This window comes from Polyodon spathula, chromosome 3 (assembly GCF_017654505.1).
Source record: "Polyodon spathula isolate WHYD16114869_AA chromosome 3, ASM1765450v1, whole genome shotgun sequence".
Taxonomy (NCBI): Eukaryota; Metazoa; Chordata; class Actinopteri; order Acipenseriformes; family Polyodontidae; genus Polyodon; species Polyodon spathula.
Window position 1 is genome coordinate 94,218,949 of NC_054536.1, and position 22,060 is coordinate 94,241,008.

The 22,060-nt window shown below is 39.8% G+C and overlaps 1 protein-coding gene across 4 annotated transcripts; it reads right to left on the bottom strand.

Annotated features, from left to right (window-relative positions):
- Positions 1–737: 737 nt before the first annotated feature.
- LOC121313690 (cleavage and polyadenylation specificity factor subunit 1-like) lies at positions 738–21,857 on the bottom strand. 4 transcript variants are annotated; one of them, XM_041246480.1, is made up of 38 exons: positions 21,689–21,857; positions 20,824–20,981; positions 20,329–20,356; positions 19,894–20,027; positions 19,527–19,607; positions 19,152–19,303; positions 18,842–18,988; positions 17,937–18,076; positions 17,638–17,748; positions 17,278–17,371; positions 17,086–17,173; positions 16,427–16,540; positions 15,935–15,983; positions 15,505–15,599; positions 15,141–15,215; positions 14,738–14,818; positions 13,883–13,969; positions 13,625–13,735; positions 13,145–13,286; positions 12,570–12,748; positions 11,210–11,349; positions 10,684–10,864; positions 10,186–10,392; positions 9,929–10,018; positions 9,487–9,636; positions 9,175–9,327; positions 7,048–7,164; positions 6,775–6,865; positions 6,484–6,568; positions 5,503–5,644; positions 5,019–5,171; positions 4,587–4,763; positions 4,428–4,494; positions 3,868–3,915; positions 3,279–3,434; positions 2,994–3,123; positions 2,706–2,844; positions 738–939 (listed from the first exon to the last, which is right to left on the bottom strand). In XM_041246480.1, exons 2-38 carry the CDS (start codon positions 20,965–20,967, stop codon positions 892–894), a joined length of 4,326 nt encoding a protein of 1,441 aa, XP_041102414.1. In that variant the 5' UTR covers positions 20,968–20,981; positions 21,689–21,857; the 3' UTR covers positions 738–891. The 4 variants fall into 4 exon arrangements, with proteins under 4 accessions (XP_041102414.1, XP_041102416.1, XP_041102415.1 ...); XM_041246482.1 differs by having other exon boundaries at positions 20,824–21,036; XM_041246481.1 differs by having other exon boundaries at positions 20,824–21,054.
- Positions 21,858–22,060: the final 203 nt, after the last annotated feature.

The window sequence follows — 22,060 nt, forward strand, 5'->3', positions numbered from 1 at the left end:
ACTCAGCATGTTCCTAATAGTATTTTTTTTATTTATTTATTTTTTAAACCTAGTTTGTGAATGCAGATTTGCCACACAAGTAAAGAAAACAAATGCTTCCAGGTAACGTTAGCAATTTTGTTTCATAAAAGAAAGTGCCACTAATATAACAAAAGAAAACTGTCTTTTCTTTTTTTCTTCTAAGCTCAGTGATGGACTGACTGGCGGTTGTCAAGCTACTCAAGTATAAATTTGATAAATTACAAGAATTTAAATAATTTATTCGGCCGATATTCATGATCAGCGTGATAATTTACAGACAATAATCAATTGCTGAAAATGTCATTATTGTCCAACCTTACCTGATACCAGGAGGTCCCTGGTTCTAATCTGACTCACTGTGTGTGACCCTGAGCAAGCCATTCCCCCTCCTCATCATTAATAATAATAATAATAATAATAATAATAATAATAATAATAATACTACACCGAGCTAACCATTTCAACCAGATTATTTTTTCCCTCGTGAATAAAAACAAAGCATCGATAGTAAATGAAGCTCAGAGCAGTCTGTATTTTAGGTTTTAAACCACTGATAATGTCGGCTCTTAAAATATTTCAATTTAGTCACGTTCACCCAGAAAATACTTCTTTTTAATGCTTCATTTTATTTTGCTTACAAATAATCTCTCCATATGAAACATGACACACTTGCGTTTTTTTATTTTTTTTTAAACACAAAACAAGAAATTACTCTTATATAAAAGAAAAAAGAACCTTAAAACTGTAGGAAAAATATGTTTAACAAAAAAGTATGTGTATAAAACTTCATGAAAAGGACTAACAAGTCATTTCTGAAGCCGAGATGATTCAATGGTGAACCAGGTGCTTGCAGATCTCAGGGAGATGTCCTCAAAAGTGAGCCGTTACTCTGTCAACTTCCAAAAGATCCTCCAAGATCTAAAATAAAAAGGGGTAACAAAATCAATTAGGAATGAACTAATTTCTTTTTTTTTAATTGAGTCATATTACTCTGTCCTGCTGAAGATTTGTGAAAATTGAAGTGATGGTGATGAGCACAATATTGAGTTGTCCTTCTCCCCCTGGCCACGGAAATTAAGGTTTGCGGGCCCCTCTCGACTGTCCGAACACACACTTAAAAAATACACCTCTACACACGCTTGAATACTGTAGCCGTCATATGCTTAACTGTATAACTAGCACGGAATGATCTAAAATCGGCCCAAGTGTTGCTTTTAGAATGTGAAATCTGATCCAATCGACCCAATTGCGCACACTGTCTTTATCGCTGTTATTCTCCTTTTAAAAATAATGGATTGCTTTCAAAACTACAATACCCAAAAGCCCAGCTACAAAGTTTGTGATACATTTTTGTTGAGGTGAAACCTCACTTTAGTTTTAGATTTTATTATTCCTAATTTATCATTAACTCCTTAATAACACTATTAGCCCCTGCTTATTTATTTTTTTAAAGCAGTTAATACTATTATCTAGCCAGAATATTATTATTATTATTATTATTAAGAGTTAAAATTCATCAGTAATAAAATAAATCCCCACTGCAGCTACTCCATCTCTCAAAACAAACAAAATTAGTAATAAAATGCAACTAGACAAACCCTGATTAGTATTTATTACTAGAATTAACATTATTGTTATTTATCATATTATTGCAGTTGTTGTTCGATAAAAAGCATTTTATTATTATTATTATTATTATTATTATTATTATATATTATTATTATTATTATTATTATTTCACTTAAATTTTTAGTTAACATCTCACATTTTATTTTTTGCTTGCCAATCATATTTAATATCAAACCTTAATTTAATTTAACAGATCCTTTTTATATAACATCGGCATTAATGTGTTCCTCCTCCACCTCCCATAGTCATGACAATGTGTGCATTGCAGGGAGTCTGACATCAAGACAGACAGTTTGAATACCTGATCCTCTCGTGGTCATGACAATGTGTGCATTGCAGGGAGTCTGACATCAAGACAGACAGTTTGAATACCTGATCCTCTCGTGGTCATGACAATGTGTGCATTGCAGGGAGTCTGACATCAAGACAGACAGTTTGAATACCTGATCCTCTCGTGGTCATGACAATGTGTGCATTGCAGGGAGTCTGACATCAAGACAGACAGTTTGAATACCTGATCCTCTCGTGTTCATAACAATGTGTGCATTGCAGGGAGTCTGACATCAAGACAGAGTTTGAATATCGTAACCTATTTTTTTTTTTTTTTTACTTGTCCTGGCAGGGAGGTTGGAGTCTAAAGTCTATCTGAAATGTGAGGAAAACCAATTTGTTTTCACTGTCCTTGTATTTTTCATCAATAAACACTTCACTGTTTACATTAATGGAATTCTTAAACAATCTACTGGATTCTTAGTACCTCAATAGTGGGCATTTGCAGCCAAACAATTGCTTCTCCTGTTATGTTTTTAACTATTTTATGCACCCAGTCTCTACATTTTTTGACAGTTTATCGACTTTTATAGCGGTGTTATGGTCTTAAAAATACCTTTTTTTTGCTAATCCCTTTAAAGTGAGTTTTAATGAGAGTTGACTTTTCTTAAAAAACCCCACTAAGATTTAGGTTTTTACACCTTTGTACACTTGTTTTTTTTAACAGAAAAATAAAACATCTCAATGTCAACTTGAAGGCTTCATTTGCCCTTCCTTTCACTCACTATGTCTGGCGTGGTCCCGATTTTCTTGGCCAGTTCGCTGCGCTCCATGGTGCTCAGGTACAGATATTTGTTCAGCAGTTCCCCATCTAGAATGTTACGGACCGCATTCTGCAAGGAACGCCTATCACAGTGACTCATTCTACAGGAGAAACAAACAGCATTATACTGTGCCTTGGGTAAGTTAGGCTTTACATTAATTCACACTGAACTAAATCAGGCTGCCACCAGACCCATCTGAAAATAAATAAAATGAAGCGGCACCACTGATCACCCCTTATTAAAACTGACCTGAACGCCTTTGGGTTTAACCCAGCATGATGTGGAATCATTGTGTTGAGAGCATTCTGCAACATCAGCAGACGCCGGTACGTCTTCTCCTGCATCGGCAGCAGGAATCCAATCCCACCATTCAAGGTAGCTGAGGACAGCAAAACAGGAAACTCACAAGCCTATATTAACTAGCCAGGACCACACCAAAACCAAACAGCACATCAATGTTATCTAGCAACATAGTAGTGAAAGATGCCTATTTTTTATGTTTGCTATGAACATCCATGTATAATTTAGGACTACCAAACCAGGTGATGTGCTTGCCGTCCCAGCCCAGCGACTTCTTGCTGGCTCCCTCCGGAGTTCCTCGGCAGGGCATTCTCCAGAAGGCGTTGACGTTCGCGCCCACGTTAAAGTCGGCCCTCCGCAGGAGACGCATTCCGCCAAAGCTTTCCTTCGCTGGGAGTGAGAAATACAACAATGAAAAGTGTAGCATGCAGACAACAAAAATGACTCGATATACCCAGATTCAGAGTGGGATATAATGACAGATGCAAGTTGTGCTGTCGAATAGCAAGTTTCCTTAAGTACTTTTACTTTATATACTGTACATATTTAAAACTCAAGTACATATGAGTGCCTCCACTATTATTTTAAGCGGTGGATGATTAAAATGAAATCGCACTTGGACAAACTTGTTCAAGCTTTCATATTTAGTCACAGAGTACCACTTACATATCAAAGAACTGCTGCTCATGTTATCTTAGTATTTTCCATCTTTCAAAAAGTACCACTTCCTTATACTTACTTTAAGTTCTGCTTCCATCTAGTGGATACATATCTTTTTACATTGACTGTGTATATACAGCATGCATGCACATGGATTACTTACCTTCTGGCAGGTACATATAAACCATGAGGTTTTTATCTCGGTCCGACACTAAAAATAAAGAAAAAGATTGCTTGCTTTGGAGATCAGTATGCTATGTAATCCCTTGTTGCAGATGAGAACTCTCTAGGTTATACTGTACAACAAACTTTGTTAAATATTACATTGGGTAACCTATATCTGGCTTGATCAAATAACTGCTGTAAGAGGCATACATTCAGCGTCTGCTGCTTGTCAATAATTAAGCATTCTTCAGCACACATTAGAAATTAGAAATAAACCTAAATTTACAAAAAGCACTGACCCTATTTACTAGTATCATGATAAAATTACAAAAACAAAAATCATACAGAACATTAAAGAATCAAAAAGGTGTATTGAAAACAGGTCTCTAAACAGGTGCTTGTTTGGCTGCATTTAAAATCAATAAGCAAAAGACATAACTCACATTTTAATCTCTTATGTTGTTTAAAGTTATGGACAAAATCAGCAAGTGCCTTGCAATTAAAATACAGTGCATGCGTACACAAATACATTAAAACATAGAGGTTGAAGCACAGTACCTAGGAAGCCCAGCTGATTATTATCCACTATGAACTCAATGCTGTAAACCTCCAGAGGCTTGGCATCCTGGCACAAACAAACAGACGTTAGACGCTTCAGGTGAGACTCGATTTGTCAGCAACTGCACTGTTCTATTTAAGTGAAGCCTGCAACCCTACCCGACTGATGAGGGACAGAGTCTTGCTCTCCTCCTGGTAACGCAGAATGGAAATGCTCTTCATCACATCAGCTGCTAGGATGAAGTTTTTAATGCTGAACATCTGGTGGATGTAAAGCTGGGTGTCGATGAAGGCCATCCCAGTGAGGTCATTGTCCTTCAGGCTCCACAGGAAGATCTAACCAAAAAGGAAAGAGCAGGCTCAGCATGGGCAGTTTTCAAAGTGGGCGACCCCGACCTTGAGAATATATATTTAAAAAAAAAAAAAAACAGAACAATAGCTGTGCATCAAGTCAGTATCTCAAACCGTTAAATCTTCATCATGCAGAAACCAACAGATTCAATTAAAATGGACGTTAGAGCTTAGAAATCCGGCTTTCTTTCAGTATGCAACTGTATCACTTGGTAATTAGCCTGGCTAATAAATGGTTACCTTTTGCCCAATGGCCGAGACCAGGTATCCGCTGCAGTGGCACAGGGCAGTTACAGGTCCCTTCTGCTCTTTCTCATACAGAACCTTGAACTTGTTTTTGGTGAGAGGTTGCCCCGGCTCAGGGACCACCTCAATGATATCCATGATCAGGATCTGCAAATGCGAAGATGAAAAGTTAAAACAAATTCTTCTACGTCAGCAACTTGGGAGAGCCGGGCAGGCTATGTATTTTAAATTTTTATTACCATGTGGTATTGCTAGTTAATCAGGGAGCATCTTCCTGTGTTGGTTAAACTGGCTGTAGCTCAAGTCACATATTAACCTGAGATAGCCTGTATTTTGTTCCCATCTACAACTTCTCCTCACAACAGTGTACTGGTTTACAATTTAATAGTCCAAATAATAGTCCAAAGTCTTGTATTTGTTTGACTAGAAAAACGCCCCACGTTCCATTTTGTAGCCCCCTGTCTGAATGCCAGCTTACCCGGCCCCTGCACGTCACCTCCTCCCCTTGCATCAGACATGTTCCTGCAGCCACATAACCTTTCAACCCGGAAACAGTTTCCTCGCTCTTCAGAGCCACAGTCTTCATGCAGGTCACATGTTCCCATTCCTCCAGGTCAATCCTAGGGAGGGGAGGACTCAAGTTTACTACATGAACAATCTTAACTTCATAGCAAAATCTTGGTACAGATCTAGCAGAGTCTCTGTCCTAGTAACACCAAACATAGTATCCTTCTAATAAATGTTAGAAACACACAGACCGCCATGAATCCACAACACTTACGGACAGACAGACAGATTCTGATGGACAGTAACTTTGTCATTTATATAGCTACCTGCATGAAAACCTCTAGGTGTGATAATTTCAATTTTCTGACCACTTTGCGCTTTAACTAGGCACCTTAAACAACTTCTAAAAAGTTTCATGCATTTTACCATTTGTGGCTCTGTGTTCCCTTTCTCTTGCTATTTTAAATAAATAGCACGTGTGGCCTATTAATGTCATCAATTCAATTATACAAAATAATTTCCAAGATTTTCAGTTCTAGTGGTTTGATTTCATAAGCACAATTAATCAAAACAGAATGGGGTGCTCTAATAAACATGCACACTACTGTACTTCCTAAGTGTGGTAACAACCCGACGTAATCATGTCTTCTCATAAAAGTGGTTCTAGAGATACAAGTAAAAATGGAACCATGACACATGTATGGACATAAAGACAAGACTTAAAGGCACCAGATAGTCACAATAACTTGTGCTACAGAATGTACGAACCACGTTTCATCGGAACCGGACATGATGTTCTCTAAATTAGTGTACAACTCTAAAGGGTGACATGCATACAGTGCACACATCTAAAACCCTTTCAAATGGACTGTTAGTGAGAATCTCTTCCAAGCTGGTGGTGGTGATAATGAGACCAGTATACTGTACATGTTCTCTCACGCTCCCTCCTCACCGTGTGTTGGGGATGGTCTCCCAACTGACTGGAGAGATAAGCTGGATAGAGAACCTCTCCTGCAAGGGGCTGATGTACCTTTCATCTGCAAAGAGGGAACACCAGGTTAAAAATCAGGAGTTTCTTTAAAAGGACAGGGACATAAGCCAAGATCCATACAATTCAGTTTGCGCGAGTATGTAAAAGCCTAAGGGTGTATACATAGAAAGAAGAAAGCAATGCTTTAATATATAGGGAAGTATACTTTGGTTTGTATAAAGAGTGTGCATTATGTTAATGGCAGCCCTTTACCTTTGTCTATGATTTCAAACTCTTTCTCATCACCAGTCATCCGGGGAATGCGTGTACACGGCTCATTCACACTCGTGCACACTGCATAGACCTGCCAAAGAAATAATACAGAAACTCCATCAACTGCATAGACCTGACAAAGAAATACAGAAACTCCATCAACTGCATAGACCTGACAAAGAAATAATACAGAAACTCCGTCATTGCCATGGCCGGATCTCAACCCTTCCTCATCATAAGGAAAAAATAAAAGAAATACTACAAAAATCTTACCTTGGATTCCACATGATAGGAGACGTAGTGTGCTGTGCAGCGCAGTGGGATCTTCCTGACCGGCCACGGAGCGTCATATGAGAGATAGGTGGGCAGAACACTGATCCTCAGCTCTCCCTGGGAAATTGCATTGCACATGTCTTACAGTAAACACGTGACAGCCAACTGGTTAATCCAGCCACTTCATACTCCGAAAACACAGGCTCTGCAGAAAGCTCTGCTTTAACCCTTTCAGGACCAAGCACTTTTCAGAGGGATGCTCCCCCAGGACCAGGGTTTTTTTGGCTGCAGTTTACTCTCATCCTCTAAAACTTCACTACAAATCTTTTTTTACAGTAGCATCTTGGAAATTGTGTCCTTTTTTCAGAACATTCTGGGGAGATTTTTTTTTTTTTTTCAACACAATATTTCTTTTTTTAAGTGAAGTACTTTTTATTATGTATTCTGCTTAGAGATACATGGATAAAAATGTGTTATTCTATGACCCGAGGGACCTACAATACTCCCTGAAAGCTTTTTTGAAAAATACTGATGTTTAGGCAAATTACTCCCGAGTGACAGCAATGACATTTATTCTCAGGTCTTTACAGCAATAAATAGACACTACTCTCGATATATTTTCTCTAAATAAATATTTATAAATAAGTTATTCATTTCATTATAATCACTAATAAGGAAAAAAAAAACATGTTGTAAAAACATATATATTAAATCACAAGAGAGAATAAATGTTCTAACATAATTATAAGTCAAATACATCAGATTTACAACGGTTCCCCCTTTTTTTCATTAAGTTCCTGTAATGTTTTGTTTCTGCTTTTGTCTCCACCTGGCTGCTGTAAACTATCTCTGCCCTTTAGACACTAAAAGACCCTCTCAGTGACATCACCAAAAAAAAAAAAAAAAAAAAAAAAACCACTGTCGGGAGGTGAACGTCAGTCCCTCACCTCTCCATTGATATGTGTTTCAAGCCTTTACTGCAAAGTACGGTGGCCCTGTAAGTCATCAAAACGAAGAGCTATTTTTATCGTGTTAACACCATCCTGGTCCTTAAAGGGTTAATAGGTTTAGAATAACACTGCCACAAGCGCAGATGTTAAGGCCTCAGTTCAGACAGGTAGGGCAAGCCGAATGCATTGCAGTGTGTGTGTGAGAATAGGGGCAAATACAGGGACAAACACTTTGTAACACTTCACTATAAGATTAAAGTTCTGGTATACTCGAGAAGTTTCAGCCTGGTTTACGTGCTGCACATAGCACCGAGATGGCCCTTGTCAGAGTTGTGAATGATCTGCTCATAAGCTCAGAATCTGGCTTTCCATCAGTATTAATTATTCTAGATCTCAGTGCTGCCTTTGACACTGTAGATCATTCCATCCCACTGAATCATCTTGAAAGCACAGTAGGACTGTCTGGCCTTGTCCTGTCCTGGTTCAAATCTTGTCTTTCTGATAGGTTTCAGTTTGTCTCTATTGGGGTGGTAAAATCTGCATTATCTGAAGTTGTCTGTGGTGTTCCACAGGGCTCCATTCTAGGTTGCTGTTTTCATTATATATGCTACCGTTCGGTGACGACATCCACAGACACAGAGTGATCTTCCATTGCTATGCTGATGATACTCAGCTATATGTGTCCCTGAAGCCGGAATTCCTTCTGCCTGGGTGTTATTAGACACTTGCCTTACAGACACCAAGCATTCAATGTCACAGAATTTACTAATGTGGAATTCAGATAAAACAGAGGTTATGCTAGTGGTCTTACAGAACCAACTAAAAGGAAATGTGCGATTACATGAGCTTTACCCTTGCAGTCTCTCATCAAAACTTAAACTAGAAATTAAGAGTTTGGGGCTCATCTTTTATCCTGCTCTCTCATTTGAGACTCATATTAGGGAAGTTACTAAAGTATCTTTTTACCATTGGAGAAATACAGCCAAATTTAGACCAATTATATCCATATCTGATGCCGAGAGACTAATGCATCCCTTTGTTTCATCTAGAATTGATTATTGCAATGCACTTTTTCCATAAAAAAAAAAAATACGATAAGGAAACGTGTGGTATCCCGCTTTCAGCTTGTACTTTAAATTTCTTCATGCCTAAGTACTTCACTGCTCTACTTCAATACCTGTTTGTTGAAATAGAGGAATCCTTTGGGGCAGTTGATGTTGTGGAAAGGGGAGAAGCAATCAATGGAGCCGTCGATAGTCATGGGGTGGAGTCGCAGAGCGCCCCGGGAAGTCACCAGGAGCCAGTGTGGGGACGGGCCACAGATAAATACCTGGGGGTGGAAACAGGGCATGTAAGCGCTCACTTGATAAAAAAACTGTCAGCACTGTCTCCAAGCACATTACAACATGAGAATTATAAATCAGACGGCTATTAAACCCGAAACAAATCTTCAACTCTCATTGTGCTCTGAAAGAAGAAAGCCTCTTACTCCCGAGTATCCTGAGATATCTTCAAAGTATCGGAACCTGGCAGCCCTGCCCTTCACAGCAGCTGCATCCTCCCCGGACACGCCCTCACACTTCTTATCCTTCTTCGACTGCTTCACCTTCTTCTCTCGAAAGTTAATGCTGTGGGGAACCTGAAGGAAGGGAAGGCAGACAGACATGCTTGTCATAAATCACTTGTCAGAGATCTGCAGGTACAGTCCTTGATGCTAAAATTAAAATTAATATAGAATAAAGACGTGGTTCCAGGTTGCTCTAAGTAGAGAGCAGACAGACAGTGTTGGTTTAATCACAGTTAACCTCTGCTCAAAAACTCACTTAGAAGCACAGGAAATCTAAAAATCGTTGGCGAGACAGACACAAGGATTACTGAAATGCAGAATTTCCGTGGAAACAGCCTTGTGTCTGCAGAAGGGTCTGTTTTACCTTTTTGAAGCGCACTTTCAGGTTGTTCTGACCCTGCTGCACGTCTCGTCGAAAGGCCTCATAGATCAGAAGCTCCTGGTCTACATGAACCTGTGATGGGACACAGAGCACATTAAAGTGAATAATAATAATAATAATAATAATAATAATAATAATAATTACAGGTGATCACAAACACAGCAATGTCTTTGATGATGCTATCTGTATATATAGCAAAAAAAAAAAAAAAAAAAAATTAAAAATTAAAAATTCCTCACCAGCAGGTAAGGGCGTGTCTGTCGGTTGCCTAGCGACACTAGCAACACCTCTTTTACCAATGGTATCTCCCCCTGGCGTGTCACTTCCTCCTTCTTGCCCTCCCCTTGGGCAGCAGCCTGTCCTGAAGAGCTGTCTACCAGCACACGCTGCCCCACGGGGAAATTCTTCACCAGGAACACCAAGCGCCAGTCAGGGAGCTGGTAAATCTGAGAGGCACAATCACAGCAGCACGCTGTTATCTTAGCAGCGGAATAAGACTAACAGGCATTCATTATGACTTGAACATCCAGTTACAAAGCTTAGCTGAATTAAACAGGAATGCCCTTTGCACATCCTGGTTTCATATCAATGTCAAGATGCACCACAACTACAAGGGGCAGAAGAAATCTACAGTAGCAAGTTTCACACTTTTTCAAAAACTAATAAAGCCATTCATTTCCACCAACAGCCGTCTCCAAACTGCTGGCAGTGTGAGTAGTACAAGTATTCATCCTTACCTCCATGACCCCGTTCTCCCGAACCACCATACACCAGTGTGTGGGCTCCACCATGTAATGGGGGCTGTCCTTGCTGTAGCTGAAGGAGGCAGAGGCACTGCGACTAGACTCTTCTTTAGAGGCACTGAAGAACTGGCCAGAGTCTCCATACAACATCTCCTCCTCGTCGTCCATGACGTGACTAAAATAAATCACAATATAGGCTCTTAAAAGGGTACGGACAACTACTGCAAACAGCAAGACAGCAAATCGAGTCAGTCCATGTCAAATCAAAACTGTTTCTAACCCTAACATTAACTGCAATGTAGTTGGATCCTACAGAAGATACGGAAACATGAAAAATGAGTGTCCTCATTGGTTTCGGACAGCCAAAATCTGAGGCCGTCATGTAACAAAGTGTGTTGATTTGATGTGGAAAAACTTGCTTGTATTTTTGGGTGGAAATTCGTAAATGTAGCACTCTAGAGCTGATATCTCAGTGGGACATTACTGTTGGGAATGTATAAAGCCCACAGCAATCTCCTACCTGAGCTCCTGAATGACTGTCTCTGTCTCTGGCTGGGTCCCTGGTGCTGTATCCTCCTTGGCGGTGCTGGAAACCCGATTCTCCGTTGTGAACATGCCGCTGACGTCTCGATAAGCACACAGGGCGATCACTCTCGATTGCTAGGGACAGAGAGCAGGCACCACATCAACCTAGCTCCTTGCTGAACTGCAAAACTGAGAATTACTTTTTTTTTTTTTATACGTTTCTAAGTTGTTTATGTATTTTTTCTTTTTTGCATTTCTGAATAATGGGCCTGATTTAATTAAGGTACAATGAACATAGGTACATTTGAGGCCTTAACCCTTTGCGGTCCTATCTCGGACCAGGCCCGACAATACAATTTTCTCTTTCCAGTCGTTTTTTCTCAGGAAAAAGCAGATAAAACCTTTCAATGGCCAAATGAAGCCGAAAAAAATAAACGGCGTATCTGATAGCCCCATGCACCATGTAGATAACAGACACAAACAAAGGAGATAGCTGCTTCTGCATCCAGCGCGCAAAGAATATCACAGACATCTGCAGAGCTTTTTGAGATGTTATAGTAATAAAATAATGACTTGGATCACATTATTGAGGAGTTTGGTGATAAAACGAGTGATCAGGAGAGGATTTATCAGTATCCACGTCTATAAAGAGGTATGTGAAAAACACAGCAAACAAGGGGTGGGGCTTGGCTGGAGATACAGCAGTACTGAGTGTCCTTTTGCGATTCCTTTTAAACCTGTTTTACTCTGAAAAAAAATGTAAACAGCGCGTGTAAAATAAACAGCGCCTGTGAAAATAAACTGGACCTGATGCACCTGACAAACGCTGAATAAATAGTGCAAAAGGTTAAACTACTTCAGAGTTGCTTGTTTGTTGTTTTCAGATTAAGCTTTAAGATATTCATTTTACGATCTCCATAAATACAGCTTGTTGATTTTGTTGTAGATTTCTTCACTTCCAAACATAATTCTGTTTTAAATCAAAATAAAACGCTTACAGTAGGGTTTAATCCTCTAAACAACGCGTGTCAAACTCCAGTCCGAGGGCCGCAGGGTCTTCTGGTTTTCATTCCAACTTAATCTCTCAATGAACATAAATGATCTGATTATTTGGACATATTTCATATTTTACAGTTGATGATTTAAAAAATGCACTTGATTCAAGGTACACAGCCTATGAAACATTTTGAGACCTGGAGAGAAGTGTTACATTTGTCCAATTAATAAAATAATTAGACCAATTAAGTAACTGAGAGCTTGAGTGGAACAAAAACCAGAAGACACTGCGTTTGACACACCTGCTCTAAACTCTTGACTTACAAAACGTGTGAACCCAGAAAAGCCCCCGGACTTACTGTGTGAATGTGTGGTTTCTGCAGGGCGAGCCGGTGAGTCTTCCCCACGTAGGAGTCGCTCTTCAGGACAAACATCGTGACCTGCCCCTCGGCAGTCATGATCACCACGTAGGGGTCAGCTACGGCACAATGAACGATGGGAGAGCCCAGGTCCACAGGGATGAAGTGCAGCTGGTTCACTAGGGGGAAAGGAACCACATGACAAGAAGAGCACAACTGTTCATACAGTTAGCGCAAGGACTGGGGTATTTTGCATGATACCATATCTCTGAGGTATCCACCACTCTAACCTGGACAATGTATTTGTCTTAATCAATGTTTCGATAAACACTGGTTTTTAATCCCATTTTGATTGAATAAATTGAGTCTGCAGATCACAAAACCTCTTTTAAACAGGTTTTAGAGTGGGTTAGAAGTGTATAATAATTTCCCAAGCAATATTTTCACTTGTACAATGTATATAAACACCCTTAAAAAAAAGTTTTCTGTCGCTGCTACTGGGTTTACATGCTGATCAAGTACCAATGCATTTGGCTAAGCTAATTCAGGCTTTGCATTATAAACCAAATACGTACCTCCTTCCAAAAGCCGAATACCCATGGGAGAGACCTGGACAATGTATTTGTTATCCCCAATATTGCCTGCAAAGACAGTGGGCCCTTGAGTAGCAAATCCACTGGTATCGAGTTCCATGATTTCCTGACCAGTTTGCAATATCTGAAATACAAGGCAAATGAATAAGGACCCAGAGAGATCTGGCACATCCATGTCATTCCTACATTATTAAGAATATTATTCCAATACTCTGCAGAACAACCAAGCTGTTTTCTTCTCTTGGTTTCCATAATGATAATTTATTAGAGCTATCCAAATGTTACACAGTGCTGGTTCAATATTCAAAAACAAAAAGTAAAGTATTAAGCATTTTTATTAATCTTTGTACTGTATAATTGGGTTTTACTGTTTAACAACCCCATTTTTAAGGGGAATTTTCTGCACAGCTCTGATATGAACCCTTCGTGTACTGCTGACTGCTGCATGGGAGGTGTGGTTACCATGGTGGAGTCTGCCCGGCTCAGGATGAGGAATCCGTGTTTCTTGTTGTCATCATCAGGGGTACCGAGGGGCACCTCCCCCTCTGTGGGTTCACCTTCCCCCTTCGGAACCTGGAGAAAGGGGACAGACACACCTGTTCAAAACATAACACTGCCATATACATATATATATATATAAGAAAACAATGGAACAAAAATGTACTTTTTCATTGAAAGTTTTAAACTCCAAAAAGTTTCAACGAGTACAAAGAGTCTTACTTCTTTCTTCTCAGAAGAAATAACCGTCCACATGTCCTGGCAGCCTGGCAGTTCGAAGGTGGTGACAACCTGAGGTCGGATGCTTCTCTGAAGGGAAAAAAGTTCACTAAACAGGTCACCAGGAACGCCAACAGAGCAGCCATCTCTTTCATTCGGATTGCGTATTGCTATGATATGAAATGCGGATTGTCATTTTCTGACATCATTTGTCAGCATCACTTGTCAGAGATCTGCTAGCACCATTTGACTGTGTACTTGTAATCTTTTGTAACAGCATATCTTGTTAGTAGAATTTATTTGTGTGTGTGTGTGTGTGTGTGTGTGTGTGTGTGTGGGTGTGTGTGTGTGTTGACTCTTGAGTTGTGAGTGTGTTTGTTTTAGAAACGTGACCAGAGGAGAAACAGGAGTACAGAAAGCTGCAAGATCAACTTGTACCTGGAGGTCAGTTATAATGATTTATTGAAGAATGATACAACCAGGGCAGTGATAACAAAGGGAGGATACTCAACAATGATATAACCATGTTAAGTATAAAACAGGCTTATTAGAGCTCTATGTTAGTTCACATGAAGAAAAGAAGACTGCTGTACCCTGGTCTCTAAGACCAGTGATTATAAACATTTTGTAACTGCATGCTGTCAATAAAGTTTATTAAATGTAAACCATGTTCTATTTGAGAAAATCCTTTGTGTCAATTCATAAAATAACACTCACTTTCTCTAGGCAGTTAACAATATATAACCCACAGATACTGTTTACTGATGATATATTTATGACAAGTTTATGCCAGCAAGACTTCTCAGTGCTGTGTGAGACACTGAGATTCAAGCACATTTCCTTAGGTGCTCCTCTCACCTGAAGCACGGACAGGGCACCATTCTTCCCAAAACCTGAACATACAACCACCTCCAGGTCTGGTTCTGGGCTGTCCTGAAACTGGATGAAGAGAGTTCACAGAGGGAGTAGTGCACTTGTGTGTTACTATGAATACGTTGACTAAGAATACATCCTTATAAGAATACATTCGTAGTCACCTGTGACTGCCCACAGCATGGCAATCTGTTTCTGAACAACATTCCACACACAAATTGTCATTCAGTCAACTGATGCAGTATTTATTCAGTTATTGATTTTTTGCTGGTTGTGGGGAGGGTCCAGCATTAGAAGCCTATTAACTCTATAAAAAGTTATATAAGTGATACAGTCTATGAATCCAGATTTTTCCTGTACTGTACAATCCCTTGGTCTTCACACATACCTCTTCAGAGAGAAAGGCAGGCTCCCCCATCGAGGCGTTGGCACAGGGTCCAATATTCAGTATACTGTCACACACCTACGAACATACAAACAGCAGATTCCAAATCCAAATCACTCTTTTTAGGGACTATAAGACCTCAGCTTTGCTTAACCAGAAAAGGAAAATACTTGCATTGCCCTGTTAATTTAACTAATTAAAGTACGACACCTACTAACATACCTACTCAGCTTCTATTTCAGCCTCTTGGATCACGAATGCTATGAAGCTCCCAATGCACTGTCCTCATGTTCTGTACTGACCCCTGACTAGTTCTCGGTACCGAGTGTTCTGTGTCGAAAATCCCCCAATTAAAGAGGACCAGTACCTCAAAGGAGTAGGTGGCCAGCTGGGTTCCAGTCTGAGCTTCATTGCCGTACACCTCAATCTCATCAACTTCATCCAAGAGAGCTGCCTTCCCAGCTGAAACACAAAGGACTGGAGCTGAGCAGGGTGTGAACAATGCAGGCACTGTGTGTGCGTGTGTGTGCTCCATGAGCATGCACATGGCTGAATGTGCTGGCTTTTACAGCAACTTCCTTTTGCTCTTTATAACACTCACTATAAAACATTTGCCTCAAAACATACTACATACTGAAGTATTACGAGACTTGCATAAATAATGCTATACCTTTAACCTGCTCACCTAGCAGGACACATAGCTGAGCTGAATCAGAAGTACAAGGACAAGCAAGAAAGGTAAGAAATTATTAATATACAGTTTCTGTTTCAACAAGTCAAATTCAAGACCCACTCACCAGACCAATTAGTCGAATCAACTCGTTTTTTTTTACTTGGAGGTTCCTCCTGAAAAACAAAGGTTTGTCAGTGCACTCGTCCCGTCAAGGATTTAAACAACTCAATACAGGGGTCAGTGTCCTGAAAACAGGTCACAAACAGCATTCACAATAAGTGGAGCACTTTTTCTAATAAATGCCCGCGCAGTGTCATCGCATCCATGCAAGTGGATCCCAAGATATACAGCCTTCAATATCTGTGTCAGTTTCGTTACCACAGAATGCACTGCATATGATCTTCACCCAGGGTGTTTCTCCTCTGGGCAAGAGGGAATAATAATTTTGCAACTCACTTGGATTTATTTCTTGAGTATAATTGTATAAAATAAAAAGCCTTTGTCCAAACGCTGTTTTATTTAGAAAAGTGTGAATATTGAAAGAGCTAACCAGGGAATCCTTAGTCCAATTAAATGTGAAGAGCCTGCAAGTGAGTGACAGAAGCTCTAGCCTCACCTTCTCCTTGCCCTCCTCTATGAGAGTCTCCTGTAATTTTTCTGTGTATTTGAGGAGCAGGGAATTACCAAGACGGGAGCCCAGGAACAAATAACCAGATTCCATGGGTGTCATCTGTAACAAAGGACATGCAGACCAATGCATTTGAAGAATGAACAGAAATGAGACAGTATGTATACTATGCTTTAAATGTATCTGCCAATTTATAGCCAAAACCAAAAGCAATAATTAGTCAGTCAGACAGACAGTCTGCTGTTCTCATTTAACTAAGATGAAAATCATTACTAAACTATAACAAAGAAATAAATATATATATTTTTTTTCACAGTAATTTTCCTACCCCACTGTTACAGTGATGAGAATGAAAGGAGAATGGACACCTTTGCACCAACAGCCCATGTAACAGAAAGAACGAGGATCAGCACGCTTTCTCTCCCCGGACTCAGGGTTTGACGTCACCAACGCCTCCCTCCATAATGGTGGGGAGACACTTCTGTGTAGAGCAGTGCAGGAGTCAGTCAATGGCCTGTATCTGCAGAGACATGCTGCAACCCCAAACCATTTGGGTTGTTTTCCAGCACACAGACACTGGCTTTGTGACAAAACAAGGCGTGCTGAACAATCTCAACACACACACACACAAACAAACACACACTTACACAAGTTGTGAGGACACTGGCGGCCGCTTTGTCAAAGTGAAACGCCCGCACACTTCTCATCCCATCAGTGATAAGGGTCAGCACGTAACTGTGTATAAGAAGAAGAAAAATAAAAAAGTAGTTACATACATTGGTTTCATAAGCTCTCTTGATATGGCTCCGCCAGAATTTAAAAAAAGCACCAATGCTTACATTTCTCCACCTTTCAGGGAAATCGCCATCTTGTCAGAGGCAATGAATGTAGCCTGGGAACAGTCCAGGGTGATCTTAACTTCGTCCTGCACACCTGATCAATGAGAACACCTTGGATTAGATTCAAATACAACATTAAGCTCTCAAAACATTTCAGACACAGCAATACACAGTACTTGTCAGATGTGATCATGGTGAACAGGCTCGGCCACTCACAATGCTACCTTTGACAAATCATGCTCCCAAACATATCAATTCAATACAATATTTTTAAAAGTGAACTGTTTATATATTTAAAAAAAAAAAAAGGTTCCTGTTTTACAGAGAGATGTTGTAATGGTCCAGACTACTGGTACTTACGCAGAGGGAACGCTGTTGTTCCATTGGTCTGGCTGTTGAGTGACACACCATAGGGAGGGACACTCTGGTTAAGGTACAGCAGGGAGTTCACTGCAAACACAACAACACCACCTGGGATATAGAAGCAAAGATATATTTTCACTTTTCTTTGCAGTGTCCAGTTTAAAGTTGAATAAAGTCAAAACTTTACTGCTTGTTTTGTCAGATTCTCAAATTGTAAACATGCAGTATTAAATGCAGAATGTGTATCACAGGTCACTATCACAGTCTGGCTAAGCCTGGGTGCAGGACATGCTTGCCTATAGGTTTGGGCACAGCCATGACTTGGGTGCAATCGAAGGGCAGGTTGCTAAGTGACCAGATGACCGGGTGCACTTTCTGCATGATGTTCAAGGAGATGGCCACAATGCAGCAGGTGTCTTGCCGAACTGCCACACGTCTGCAATGAAGAGGGAAACATCTACCTCAAAGAGAGGTAGAACACTGCAACACTGTGCTAGTAACATGCTAATATTACTTCAGACAAAAACACTGTGCTAGTAACATGCTAGTATTACTTCAGGCAAAAACACTGTGCTAGTAACATGCTAGTATTACTTCAGGCAAAAACACTGTGCTAGTAACATGCTAGTATTAATTCAGGCAAAAACACTGTTCTAGTAACATGCTAGTATTACTCGAACAGACATAAACACTGTGCTAGTAATCAATCAATCTATTTAATATAATGCCTTTCATAGCAGACCAACCCCCCACGAATGTATTTACTCAAACTGTTCTAGAGGTTTCTGAGTTACTCTCAAACTGCAAAAGTTGTAATGTTTTTATTATCTGAAGTGTGGCACTGACTGCTTGACTCATTCATAACAACTTTAACTACCAAGGCTGCAGACTAGAAACATAATATGCTAAAAGGGTTTGGTGACAGCCAGGACATAAGCTAAACATCTTAGGGGACACGCACGTAAAAATAGACTAGAATATTTTTTACTCTTAAGGACTCATTCCATATTTATGACTACTTATTTTACAGAGATTCTGGCAATATACACCAACAAGAAGACAGTCTAACAAATACAAACAGATACAGACAGACACATGCTTAACTAAACAGTATAAAGATAGTATGTCCCTCCGAAGCGATCTTAACAATCCAAAACAAATATTATCATACGCAGCAAAAAAAAAAAAAAGCAGTGCTGACCCTGGCCACGTCTGGTTAGGCTCATAGAGAATGAGCAGGGTGGGCTCATAGTACCCGTGCAGGAACTTCATGTCAACGATGTTCAGCAGCCTCTCATCCAGCTCACGCACATCAATAATATAACTGGGAAGGAAATTAGACTTCTGTCTGTAGGGGGAGGAAGAAGAAATAAACAAACAAATAAATAAATAAATAAAGATTTGTAATTGGATACCACACCTTTAACTATCAATTAAACCTGTATTTAAGTCTTTGAAAAGAACGGCAGAGATACTTCACACCATTTGTAATTAACTGAAAGAAAACATACCCTTCCCCCACAACCCCCTCTTGTTCATCAGTTAAAGTGTCCTTTCGGAAAGGCAGCACCACCAGTCGAGTTCCATAGACCAGCATCACAGCACAGCGGCTCTCTGGGTCAACATGGACAATGGGGATGTGGACATTCTGTACAAAACCGTCCTGTCAAAATAAAGGCAAGATGTTAAAAAAGGGGCATGGAACACAGGTACAAAGCTGACATTGCGCTTTGGGTGAGAGCGGATGAGGTCCTAGTCTGGGATTCAAAACCACCATTCCCAGTTCTTATTGCTATGTCACGTTTCTCTATCTACTTGTTAGCATGGTCTGAAATGCAGTTCAGTTTCTACAAAATAATGGCAGAAAGAGTTTCGACCATTCTTACCCGTAATTCTGGTTCTTCAAAGTAATGGAGAGAAAGCGTCTTAAGATCATGCGTCCCAGAATCATACTCCACCACCGAGAGCTAGCAGACAAAGTGCGAGGGTCAGTGCATTGTAACTGCATTGCAAGCACGAGCAGATTCCAAACTTTTTTTTTTTTTTTTTTATAGTTGCAGTTATTGATGCAACAGTGATTACATCAACATTTTATTTGCATACTGTGATGCATTTCTGTGATGTTGCTCTTTAAGGAATTATCTTTTTTTGTAGTTAAACCTAGAAACATTTTTATTGCAATAGATAGTTGTTTTTTACTAGCTGAGATGACGTAAAAAAAATAAAAAAGGTAAAATCAAGCAGCAATTGTACCTTTGCATCCTGGAAGCTGAGCAGCAGGGCATCTCGATTGGACGCCCCCAGCTGCACACTCGTCATTGACATGACATTGCCAAACAGAGAGAAGGCTGCCACCTGCTCCAGCTTCTCTTTACGGATCCTCACCTCTGGGCAACAAAGGATACGTATGTGCTTTTTTATGCAGCTCAAATACATTAACAAGGAAAGCTCCTCACAGTCCTAGAAAGGGTTGTATTAACATGCTTATTTTACTTAGAATTTTTGTCCATCAACACCACTTTTATTCCATTTTATTCCAAAATGTAATTGTTAAATATTTTAATAGTAATAGACAATCTTGCTAAACATTAAATCAGTTTAATTACGTAGTATTAACATAGACAGTACATTACTATACAATACTGAACTTGATATGATAGCGCCTACACAGTATGTACTGACACATACCTGATGACTTTTCTCCTTTGGATGTGGTCTGTAACAGAAATAGACATGAATGGCAAACCCGTAGGCAAAAATTTGCAATATGTAAAAGGCTTTTGTTGTACAAGACAAAACTTTAGCTTTGGTTTTAGCTATGAAGCACATTGATACAATACAGCAGATGCACAAATTAGATACAAACTTTCCCAGGAAAATTTGAAGGGGCATCTAATGGAACCCATTCTTTTTTTCCCCGAATAGCTAGTGACTTCAAGTGACTTCTACCCTGAGAATCTGACGGTTCTATATGGATAATGGGAGGATTTCTGTCCTCAAAGCTGTCACTCCAGAATATTACCCTATAACAGTAAAATGCTACAAAAAAAGGATAGTCCTTGCTCAAGAAATGTGCCACAGTTCCACCCAGTACCACACACACAGCAGGTACTACATGGTGATTTTAACATGAATAGAAAAACCAAACCGCCTTTCCCAGCAAGATGCATCTGATTCACTCACCTCCACATCATGGATTATCCTGTAAACGTACAGCTGGGACGTTCCTGCGACCACCAGGTTGTTCTCATGGCTAGAGATAAAGTTGCAGTACACGGAGAACTCGACCGCAGTCGGAGGGTGAGCCTGTCTGTAAACTGCATACATCCTGGCTGAGTATGCTGAACCCACGCAGAAACCAGATGATTAGGGTCTGGATCCGAGGGTTATACTAAACTGGGTCGTACACAAACACTACTCGCCATTAACATACAAACAGTGGGGTCGTTAAATCTGAAAGTACCGACACGTCACTAAAATACTGATTTTCTTAAAGAAGAATTATTATACAAATTCACATTTTCTTTGTATACTGAATGTTCTAGTAACTCATAAAAGTTATTATACATTAATTTTTACAAGTATTTCCACAAAGTGTATTTCTCCATCCTTTCAGAATGCCTTACTTTAGGCTTCTGTGTGCCTAGAGAAAACAAACGAAACTGCGTTCCGCCACGATTGCACACGGATTACAAACAGAGAAATATCTATACTTGCCATGTCATGTGTCACAGAACCTGATAATAAGTGACATACAGCGATTAATACAAAGCGGGGTGATTTTACATGCATACACAACAAGCAACAACAGCGAGTATTCTATTCGGTTTTTGCCAAAAAAACAAAATTGTTTTGTTTTTAGAGTACACATTTCAAGCCTTAATTTAGTAATGGTAACAATCGCATCTTGCCATATACAATAATGCAATCATGTTACAGGTAATTATGATGTGTGAAAACATGAAGCATACACCGTAATCCCGGCAAAATCGCACAGCCTGCATTTACTTAGGCACAGAGAAAGACTGGGCTACTTCATTTAACCTACCTTTGCTTATAAATTCAGATTTACACTCTTGTTACAGAAGTCTACTTTGTGCAGCTAATACCATAATGTAATTTCCCCATTTATGTCTGTGGAATAAACCAGTTATATGTTATTCTTGTCTTTCATTCATCTTCAGCACCACCACGCAAAGCAGTCTATTGCAGCGCGTAAACACATTCCGACAAGGAAACACTGGAAGCAAAGCACAAGGTTCCGACTGCACGGAAACAAAAGTTACTACTTCCTACTGTTCAGTGATATGTAGGCCAGAACATATTTCGAGTGGTTCGTAGGATATTGGTTTTGTATTCGAAACAAATTCACTGGATGTTGTAACTGAAACAATATCCAATGTATGTATTACCGTGTTTG

Coding starts and splice junctions, on each gene's coding strand:
- LOC121313690 (XM_041246480.1), bottom strand. CDS start 20,967: ATGTATGCAGTTTACAGACAGGCTCACCCTCCGACTGCGGTCGAGTTC. Junction 17,372..17,637: donor AACAACAGCGTTCCCTCTGC/GTAAGTACCAGT, acceptor CTCATTGATCAG/GTGTGCAGGACGAAGTTAAG. Junction 9,637..9,928: donor TGAAAGTGCGCTTCAAAAAG/GTAAAACAGACC, acceptor CCCTTCCTTCAG/GTTCCCCACAGCATTAACTT.